At 53.9% G+C, this 10,553-nt stretch overlaps 2 protein-coding genes across 2 annotated transcripts; one reads left to right on the top strand and one right to left on the bottom strand.

Moving 5' to 3' along the window:
• Nucleotides 1-9: 9 nt before the first annotated feature.
• On the top strand, nucleotides 10-3,570 carry CCM_05602 (nuclear cohesin complex subunit (Psc3), putative; the record flags this gene model as incomplete). Its single annotated transcript, XM_006670746.1, has 2 exons — nucleotides 10-654; nucleotides 709-3,570. The coding sequence occupies 2 exons, from the start codon at nucleotides 10-12 to the stop codon at nucleotides 3,568-3,570; spliced, it is 3,507 nt and encodes a 1,168-aa protein (XP_006670809.1).
• Nucleotides 3,571-4,465: 895 nt separating this feature from the next.
• CCM_05601 (telomere-binding alpha subunit central domain protein) lies at nucleotides 4,466-6,656 on the bottom strand (the record flags this gene model as incomplete). The annotated part of the gene is made up of 3 exons (XM_006670745.1): nucleotides 4,466-5,238; nucleotides 5,290-6,271; nucleotides 6,330-6,656. 3 exons carry the CDS (start codon nucleotides 6,654-6,656, stop codon nucleotides 4,466-4,468), a joined length of 2,082 nt encoding a protein of 693 aa, XP_006670808.1.
• Nucleotides 6,657-10,553: the final 3,897 nt, after the last annotated feature.

Below are 10,553 nucleotides of genomic sequence, written 5' to 3'. Positions count from 1 at the left end.
AAAAATACAATGGACAACGACATCGTGGCCTCGAGCCAGGACGATGATGCACCGCGCCGTTCTGGACGCGTCGTCAAAATTCCCGAGAAGTGGGAGCCGGAGCCGTCCGCGCAGATGGCCTCGGCGAAGCGTAAACGCGGCGGCGAGGGCGGCGAGGGCGACGACGGCCTCGATTCCGACGAGGACGACAGCGCCGAGGACGAGGACGATGGCGACGACGACCATCCCGCTCCCCGCGCGCGACGAGCTGGTGGCGCCAGCCGGCCAAAGAAGCCTTCGCTCAAGAAGCCCAAGATCAATGGCGCCGGCGGCGGCCACACAGCGCGTATCCCCAGCAGACCCAAGAAGACTGTCCGGATTGAAGCGGGGACCAAGGGCACGGGTCTATTCGGTACGCCCCCTCACACCCCACGCGCCTTGTCGCGCCGCCTAACACGCTCGATAGTGGACATTTTCGGCTCCGGTGAGCCTTCGCAGACCGTCGCCCACCAATGGCTCGAACGGTACAAGGCAGACAGTGCTGCTGCTCTGAGTGATCTTGTCAACTGTATCCTACAATGCGCAGGCTGCGACCTCGAGGTCACGCCTGACGATATTCGCGACCCCGAAAACATCCCCAACAGACTTCTCGATCTCCAAAGCATCTATCAAGAGGTAAGTACCGCGTCCCAATCTAGTTGATGCCTCATGGAAATTGACCCTTGGCAGCAAAATATTATCGAGTACCCTCTCATCTCTCGAGCTAAAGGAACTCGCTCCTTCCGGGACCTCCTCGTCACATTCTTCCAAGCGCTCGTCGCCTTGCTTCACGACACCGACATCATGTACCAGGATGGAGAACTGATGGAGAACCTTCATGCTTGGCTGGCCAGCATGTCCTCGTCCTCCCTGCGACCTTTCCGCCACACCGCCACGACCATTGCCTTGGCCGCCCAGACAGGACTTGTCGACGTGGCCGGTACGCTCGACCGTCGCATCGCCAACATCGAGCAACAGCTACAAGCCGCCAAGCGCGGCAAGAACAAATCCAAGACTGTGGAAGTGCAGCGCAACTTGGAAGAAGCAAACAGCCACCGGAGCCTTTGCAGCGAAGGCATCCAGTCCTACTTCGATACCGTCTTTGTTCATCGCTATCGTGATGTCGACCCAAAGATTCGTACCGAATGCGTCGAGGCTATTGGTTCTTGGATCTGGGACCTTCCCACCGTCTTCATGGAGCCAGGCTACCTACGCTACCTAGGATGGATGCTTTCCGACGTCAACGCCCCCACCCGACTCGAAGTTCTGCGCCAGCTGTGGAAGGTCTTCAAGCGCAGCGCCCAGCAGCTTATTCACTTCATTGATCGATTCCGCCCACGACTTATTGAAATTGCCACGCTCGACACCGAAATCTCTGTCCGAGTTGCTGCCATCTCTGTTATCGACACACTACGCGCCGCCGCTCTCCTCGAACCCAGTGAGATTGACGCTATCGGCAGACTCATCTTCGACAACGAGATAAGAATACGCAAGGCTGTAGTCAATTTCTTCGGCGCGTGCATAGAGGACGTAAAGGAGGGCAAGGTGGAGGAGCTCGGTGGCCAAGATGCGCTGGATGAGGTCGATGGAGGCGACGAGGATGACTTCGAATCCCCTCGCAAAGAATGGCTGGATATCAAGTGTCTTGCCGAAACTCTGGCCATCTACAACGCCCAGGTGGACGAAACGCAACAAAGTACTGGGTTCCTTGGCACCGAAGTTTCCTTGGATCTCCTCGAGTCTGTGGTGCCTGAGACGAGGATAACACTGGCTGCTCAGGCTCTGTATGAAAAGATTCCCGAAATCAAGTCATGGGAAATCCTGGCTGGATATCTTCTTTTCGATCACTCAACAAGCACAAAGTCGCGTGGCAAGGCTAAGGGCAAGAGCGCGTCTCCAGAGGCTGCTTTCAAAAAGGCCGTTGCGCCGCTGACGGAAGAAGAATCCATCCTCCTCGAAGTTCTCAGCTCCGGCATTCGATCCTCCCTCACACACTCCGGAGGTGACGTTGACCGCAGCCGACGTAGAGGCAACCGTGAAGCTGCCGATGCGCAGGAGGACATTGCAGTTGAACTCGCCAGTATCATCCCCAAACTTCTCAACAAGTTTGGCGCTGAGCCTGAGACGGCTGCCATCGTCTTGCGTTTGGAGCATAATCTCGACCTCGACGTCTTCCAGCAGCTTCGCCAAGACTCGAGCAAGTATGAGAGGCTGCTGGACGAAATAAGCACACAATTCATCCGACACGACGATAAGAGAGTCCTGTCAGAAGCTGCTGCTGCGCTATTACATGCCCGTCAATATGACGAACTGGAAGAACTCACCGACAGTAAGCTCTCCGTATTATGGGATAACGTCATAGAGGCGCTCCGCAACTTCAGTGAAACGTGCGAACTCTCTGTTCGCGGAAACCTCGCTGTAGCACCGCTTAGGCAATTATCGACACTGGTGATGAAGATTAGCAAGCTGGCTAGCATTTCGGATTGTGTTGATATTTTGGACGCCGAGTCTAGGTCTCAGAATGCCGACTCGTCAGCCATCCAGACCCTCATCAACATTGTCCACCGCGGCAAGTACGAACCACAGGAGGATGAGGTTGATGACCTTGAAGATGAGGTTGTGACACTCGCGATCAAGGCCTGTCAGTTCTATTTCATGTGGAGGATTCGCGCTCTATCAAAGCGACTGGCAGCTGGTACCGGTATTGCTGACAATGAGCTTGACGCTTTGTCTGTCCTTCGCCAATCCTACCGCCGTCACCTCATCGAGACATTTTCATCTCGCGCTGCTATTGATCAGCTGCGTCTCTTTTCTACGGGCAGCCTCTGCGACCTGCACCTCTCTTTTGCGACGCTCCGACCGAGGATCACCGCTCTTCGAAATTCCGCCGACCCCGCCCACGCCGACAAGTTCAAAGTCATCATCCAGGAAATCGAGCCCGGTCTGATCCCCGAGCTGACGGCCATCTTTGACGGCGCCGAGAAGCAGTTTGCCAAAAGGTCGAAAAAGGACAAGGCGCTGAACGAGCCTGCCGAGGACGAGGACCCCCTGTCTGATGAAGAGGACGAGGACGACGAGGACGACGGCGACGCCGAGCTCACGCCCGATCAGCGCCACGCCAACGAGCTGCGCGCCGAAAAGTCGCTCTGTGAGCTGACGGCCAAGTACGTGCTGGCCATTAGCGGCCGCCTGATTGACGACCGCGGCGGGCTCGTGGACAAGCTGCGCCGCCGCCTGCTCCGCAACCAGACCAAGCTGGGCCACAACTTCAAAGAGGTCGTCGCGTTCCTGGACGAGGACAAGATGGCGCGCGCGGCGAAAAAGGCCGCGCCCAGACCCGTGGCCGCTGCGAAGCCGCCCGTTGAAAATGAGGCGACGACGGCGGCCCAGGACCTGGAAGACATGTTTGAGGACGAGGCCGAGCCGGAGGAGGGATCGCGTGACGATTTACGCCGCAAGGGCTTGCTCGAGGACGATCCACTCGAGGACGATGATGACGACAATCAAGGCCAGCATGAAGGCCGCTTCGAGGACGACATTTTAGGAGACTAGGACGCCCGCTCTCTTGATAAAGAGTTGGTCTCACCCTCTATTCGTCAACCATACAACTTTGGGATTATCGCAGGCGCACTCTGATTGATAGATTCGAAGAGCCCGATGGTCCAGTCCGCGGCAGCATTCAACTTCCACAAGACTCCAGAGAAGAGGAACGAAGAAACATTGTAAAAAGCGAGACATAGTGTTTGTGAAGAAGAAACACACCAAGTCTTTATGTCAAAAAATGGGCAGATATTCGGGCAGTGGAAGATTGCAGCCAACACAAGACGAGGAAAAAAGAAGATTTGCTTTGGCCAGCTTCTGGTCTGGAAAGGAAAACCTTGACGACATCTTTTTTTTTTGGTTCTGATGCTTCGTGGCCCCCCCCCTTGTCTTGCCTTGTCTCTGCCCTAATTCTGTTCGTTTTCTTCTGTGTTTTTACTGTTGCGTTTGTTTTCTATCTTCTGGGCAACAAGGCGAAAGGAAGGGGAGGAGGGGGGGGGGCAACCCTTTTTTTCGTCGCGCGTTTCATATGTGATCATGGTACGGGTACTTTCTTATGACGATTTTATATGTACTGGTTGTCTTTCTGCGCCCTGCTTTTGTATTTGTTCATAGTCTAACACTTCTTTGTCTTTTTTGTTCTTCGCTTCAGCCCCGCCTGGTTATTTTGGCTGAAGTCTTTGTGAGAAAGAGAGAAAGGAATCGAGTTTTTCTCACTGGGGGTCGGTATTTAAAAAACTGGAAATTTAGTCGTACTGAGTTTGTGGTGTTTTGTGCTTAATGACATCTACGTTTACATACATGCGTGCTGTATTCCCGTCTCTTTCTGATGAGGTATATTTGACTTTTGAATAGGGACGTGTCCAAATGTCGCAAGGTACTGTTACATGTGATACATAGACGCCGCCTACTCGGCCCTGGCCATGTCCGGCACGGATATTTGCGTCCCGAACAAGCCATACATGCGCTGCCAGCGCTTCTTCTCGCCCGCGTCCGCCTTTCCCTCGTCTTCCTCGCGCATCTTGATCCCATACTGCCTGATGCAGCACGAGAATGGGCGGTTCGCCGGCACCACGGCGGCGGCGCTCGCGGCTTCCTCGTCGTCGCTGTCCACCGGCGGCCCGTTGGCGCGCGCCTGCTTCTCGACCTTTTCTCTGCGCTGGAGCCGCGCCGTCTTCTTCTCTTCCAGGTCGCCCCAGAGGTAGAAGAGCTTCTCGCGCAGCCTTGCGACCACGGCCTTGCTGTTGCGGAGATCGCAGGCGTTCATGCTCAACAGGCACTGCGCGGCGTGGTTGTCGACGGTGACCCAGACCTTGTCATGGTGGGCTGCGTCAGGATCCTGTGCGTCCTCGAGGAGGAGGTGGAAGCGCCACTCCCACCCGACAATCTTTTCAGACGTGACGTGTCGATCCATGGTCTGTTCGTCGTCCCCGCCCTCTGACGGCTCAGACTCCCCGTCTGAGCTCAATGCATGATACATACCAGTTTTGCGCTTTGGAAATGCAAAATCTGCTAGGCTGTGTGGCAGGTAGTCGGTGACGCGGACAGTCGCTCGGTAATTTGCGTTTGTAAAGGGCAGCGGCAGTTTCGCAGCGTCCTTGCCGATGAGTGTTTCAAAGTAAAATTGTTCGAGCAATTCTGCCACCGTGCTGAGTGGTTGTTTCTCATTTTCACATTTGACTGTAAATGGGCGTTAGTCGAGGTGAAGTCAGTGGAAGGAGCGGATCTCACTGGTAGAGTTGAGTTTTATTTTGGCGACATCTGGTTCGGGCGTGGAAGGATTCTCTTTTTCGGGATTTTGTATATTTTTTTTACTCTTTTCCGCATTCTTTCGCTTCTTGCTGCGTTTTGCTTTCGAGTTGGGGCTACGAGGGGTTTGATCTTCGTCAAGAGCTGCCCGCCGCTTCTGCCCGGCACTGGCGGCTTCACTTATAGACTTGAGCTGTTTCTTCATCTCCTTTTCATAGTCTCGCCGGCGACGAATCGTGTCCTTGAATTTGGGGTCCATGGAATCGCCATCCACCTCGTAATCGAGCTTGGAAATGTAGACTCTGTTTGGATACCGTTGGTCTCCTCGAAGAAAACCTTCCAGGTTGCTGCTGTTGCGGCCAAATTTAATCTGAAGATTTCGAATAGCGACCCAAGAGCCAAGAGTTATCTTGTTGGTCCTGATGGCCTCAGCATGCGGTTCCCAGCATGTAATCTGCATGCTGCGCTTGCCGTACGGGCCAGCCCAGTCAGCTTCTGTAGCACGGGAGTCGCCGTTATAGTTACGTGTAGAGCGAGTGTGAGATTCAAGGCTTTTTATGGCAAAATTGAAGAAATTCGAATGCTCGGTGTAGTCGGATATCCAAAGAGTAAACTTCTCGCCGTCGTCGTACGGCGTTTTGACTACTTCGGCGATGACATCGACGAAGCGCCGGACAGAGGCATCTTTGAGAAGGCTAGACTTTTCCTTGATCTGGCCGGAACTCGCCACTGCGTTGTTGTATTCAATTGTCGTTGGAACCCTCTCCTTATCAATCCGATGGTAGAAAGCGGATACATGGCCCAAATCGGCCTTGGTAAGAGATTTGGGGGTCTTGCCCAGTGACTTTGAGTGCAAGGCATCCTGGGCGTCTTGAGGAGGCCTTGGAACACGCGAGGCGGTAAATACGTAGACGTCTGTCAAGTAATGCGTCATGAGAGAATACTCAGATTGGAAGAATTGGACCTGTCAGGATAGTTAGCGTGGCTGGCGGCACCGAGACCTCTGACGCGATTCCGTCCACCTTTGCCTTGAAAATTACGACAACATCGCCCAAAGAAGGTATCGGCATGGCGTCTGGTTGGCGGAACATGTGTATGTTCAAAGACTTGGAGCTGTCATGCTGAGTAGATTCATCGTAGAAGCGAATCTCAGCTTTGTAGTCTACAGTGATTATTGTCAATGATTGCGAGACAGCGATGAGGGAGTTACTGAAGATACCGGTTTTTCTGGTTGGAATTGGAGTTCTGAAATCAGTGACCAGTCCGATCAAGTTGATGAGAGTTCCTGGAGTGATGTGGCCGTCCAAGACTCGGTCAATGGGAGTGAAAGAAGACACCGCGGACGCCATTTTGTTGTTCAATGCATCTGAGTGGAACAAGGCGAAGAAATAAGGAGTGTCGATTGTACCAGCTCCCAGCGACACGCCAAGGTAGACTTTGGAAGCTGCAGAGGCCGGGCTCCTCGCGTATTAGTGAGATTATGCGCGAAACCGCGTTTGGCAGTGTTAGCCTGTAGCCCAAGTCGCGCGCGGTGGCACGGAAGCACGTGAGAGAACACAAGGCGTCAAAGTCTGATAGGGCGGGGTTTAGCGAGTATTTTCTTTGAGAAAGTACAAGATACACTGTGCGTCATGACGGGGCACACAAGTACTCAGTACATGAACCTGTGGATGATGCCTCAGGCTGCAAACACAGAACCGGCGTGCCCCTCTCGCTGAACCTCTGAGCCCTGTAAGTTACCTGGTACCTCCAGGCTGTTCCAGCACTGTTCCAAGGTGGCTTCAGCGGGTGGCGGTGCCCCGAAAACAGCTAGCGGCGCACTTTAGCGGCCCCTCCTCACTTTGTGGCAACCAAACACAGACCCTCCTTGGAGCCGCCCATTTTCTACCGCAATTTGGGCCAGTCTGCCAAACTCTGCCTGCCATCAACTCATCCGCTTTTTGCATCTTACGCTTCTTCCAGTCTGCTTCTCTTCTCGCAGACCCTCTTCCCATTCTCCTGACAGCTAAATTCTCTGCTGCTCATCTTCTTTACACCCTCCCAGAGCGTCTCTTTTCCGTTGGCTCGCCGCCTCGTTTCTTGCCCCCCTCAACCCCTCCTCTCCGCCCAAAAAAAAAATACGAAAGCAAACCACCATGACTGATCGCTACATTCCCGAGCATCGCCGAACGCAGTTCAAGGCTAAAGGGGCCTTCAAGCCCGAGGAGCTCCGCCGCCGTCGTGAGGAGCAACAGATTGAGATCCGAAAGGCCAAGCGCGAGGACAACCTCGCCAAGCGCCGTGGTATTGCTACCGGGGAGAACCGTCCTGGTGCCTCACTGGGCGCCGCCCCCGATAGTGATGATGAGACCACTCCCACAGAGTCCCAGGTATGCTCGATTTCAATATTCATCTGCAGCAATATTGCAAATAGCCTGCGCTGTGTTGGAAAGATCTTTGTACAGCTCGCTGCAACTCTTGTTTGTTTGGTGTGATTCGGTTGTGGATGTGGGGGACCTTTCGCCGGGGGAATCCCCACAGAGCCTCACCACCACCAAGAAGAGTTTTGCAGTAGCCTCAAGATTTCTTACACCTTTGCTAGCTTTCCTTCTGCTCTGGCGTACTAACCAGAAATCATGTCGCTAACCTCTCATCTTCTAGCTCAACGAGGACCTACCCCAGATGGTCGCCGGTGTCTTCTCGGATCAGATGGAACAGCAAATTCAGGCCACGACCAGATTCCGCAAGCTGTTGTCCAAGGAGCGCAACCCGCCCATCGAGGAGGTCATTAAGACGGGTGTCGTCGGCCGCTTTGTCGAGTTTCTCCGATCTCCCCACACTCTCGTCCAGTTTGAGGCGGCCTGGGCTCTTACCAACATTGCCAGTGGTTCTGCCACCCAGACTCAAGTTGTCATTGAGGCCGGCGCCGTGCCCATCTTTGTCGAACTCTTGGCCAGCCCTGAGCCCGATGTGCGTGAGCAGGCTGTCTGGGCTCTTGGTAATATTGCCGGTGACAGCCCTCACTGCCGTGACTACGTTCTGAGCTGTGGCGCCCTGAAGCCCCTGCTCAACCTCCTTGGCGACAGCCGTAAGTTGAGCATGCTTCGCAATGCTACGTGGACCCTCAGTAACTTCTGCCGGGGTAAGACGCCCCAGCCTGACTGGAACACTGTAAGTCTATACTGCAAATCTCTCCGCCGTTGATGTCCCCAGGTGCTGACCAAAATTTAGATTGCCCCCGCCCTGCCCGTGCTTGCCAAGCTTGTCTACTCTCTCGACGACGAAGTCCTTATCGATGCTTGCTGGGCCATCTCGTATCTGTCCGATGGACCGAATGAGAAGATTCAGGCCGTTATCGAGGCTGGCATCCCCCGCAGACTCGTCGAGCTTCTGCTCCACGCTTCCACCTCTGTCCAGACTCCTGCCTTGCGGTCGGTTGGCAACATTGTCACTGGCGACGACTTGCAGACCCAGGTCATCATCAACTGTGGTGCTCTCCCCTGCTTACTGTCTCTCCTTGGTTCGGCTAAGGACGGCATCCGGAAGGAAGCTTGCTGGACGATTTCCAACATCACTGCCGGCAACTCTGGTCAGATCCAGGCCGTCATTGATGCCAACATCATCCCCCCTCTGATCCACCTTCTGCAGAACGGCGACCTCAAAACGCGCAAGGAGGCGTGCTGGGCCATCAGCAACGCTACTTCGGGTGGCCTGCAGAAGCCTGAGCAGATTCGTTACCTCGTCAGCCAGGGCTGCATCAAGCCTCTCTGCGATCTACTCATCTGTCCTGACAACAAGATCATTCAGGTTGCTCTTGACGGTCTGGAGAACATTCTCAAGATTGGTGACCTTGACAAGCAGGCTGCTGGCGACGGTGCTGAGAATCTCAACAAGTACGCCCTTTTCATCGAGGAGTGCGGCGGCATGGAAAAGATTCACGACTGCCAGAACAATGCCAACGAGGAGATCTACATGAAGGCTTACAACATCATCGAGAAGTACTTTTCTGACGAGGAGGAGAATGCCGACGAGGGTATGGCCCAACCTGCCGGCGCCAACGGCCAGTTCGGTTTCGGCAACGCCAATGGCTCTGGCCCAGCTGGCGGCTTCAACTTTGCCAACGGCGGTGACTCCATGGACATGTAAAATGTCTGCGCAAGAGGAGATGAATTATGCCGTGTTGCGAAATGCGAATGAAAATTGCTGAAGGATATACCAACATGTCACTCCAGTCTCCCCAACACAACACTACAACAACTCATGACGACAACAAATTACACCTGCATGCCCATCAGGACATGCCTGCTCCTGGTTACGAGCAACAGAAATCCCTGGACATAACACTACATACCCCTCGTTACACGTTTCCCCTACAATCCCCAATATCAACATAGCACCAGTCATTTTTTTATAATCAGTTTAATGCATTTGCACGGAAGGAGGGAGAGTTAAAAGGCCCTATGGTAGCTTGAAAGCTCCAGCCTTGCGATGATTTGATGAGCGATATCGATCCTTGGCTTGGGCACAAGCCAGGAAAGATGTAAAACGAAGAGGCTCCGTATAGACGACTCGGCGTTATGCACAGCGCCAGCAGAATCTACTGGATTGGCACTTGTTGCTGACAGAGCTTCGTCTATGATGGCGCAGTACAACTACGGGCAGTCAATGCTAGTGCAGTCTGCTCCGAGAAGAAGGGGATCAGCCTGGAGACGTTGTTGCCAAGTGGCCGACTTGGCTCCGAGCGCGATCATCTATAGTTGTAGCGAAATAAACAAAGAATCCCCCCAAATCCCGTATCTTGACATGACGTGACAATTGCTGTGTTAGTAGAATTTGCTATGGTGCGATGCATGTTCGAGGCTTCTGCCAGGAGTGTACAACTGAAAAAGGAGCAAGCGAGAGAAAATGACGGTAGAAAATTCCAAGATTTATTCAAGTTGAAATCTGTACACACCTCTCGTTGAATGGCTGTCCGACATCGACTAACTAAAGGTGTTCTAAGACAGTGCATGTGGGGCGACTGGTGTAGATGTCGCCGTAGAGGTGTACCAGGCGGACAGCGATTTCCTCGCCACAAGCCTTGTCAGCACGTCGTCTCAAGCTTAGTCGGCCTATAATCCGCAAATAGGAGACCGAAGCTTCATAATCTAAGCAGTCAGGTTGCGGATCCTGCCTTGGGAGGGAAGGAACCCATGGCAGCCTGAGCCGAGCAGAAAATTCTGTCGGCCGACGAGACAGCTCCCACAACCCAAAGCCACCCACCCACC

This window comes from Cordyceps militaris (assembly GCF_000225605.1).
Source record: "Cordyceps militaris CM01 unplaced genomic scaffold CCM_S00004, whole genome shotgun sequence".
Taxonomy (NCBI): Eukaryota; Fungi; Ascomycota; class Sordariomycetes; order Hypocreales; family Cordycipitaceae; genus Cordyceps; species Cordyceps militaris.
The sequence above is the reverse complement of the archived record's forward strand: the minus strand, read 5'-3'. Positions and strand labels throughout refer to the sequence as shown.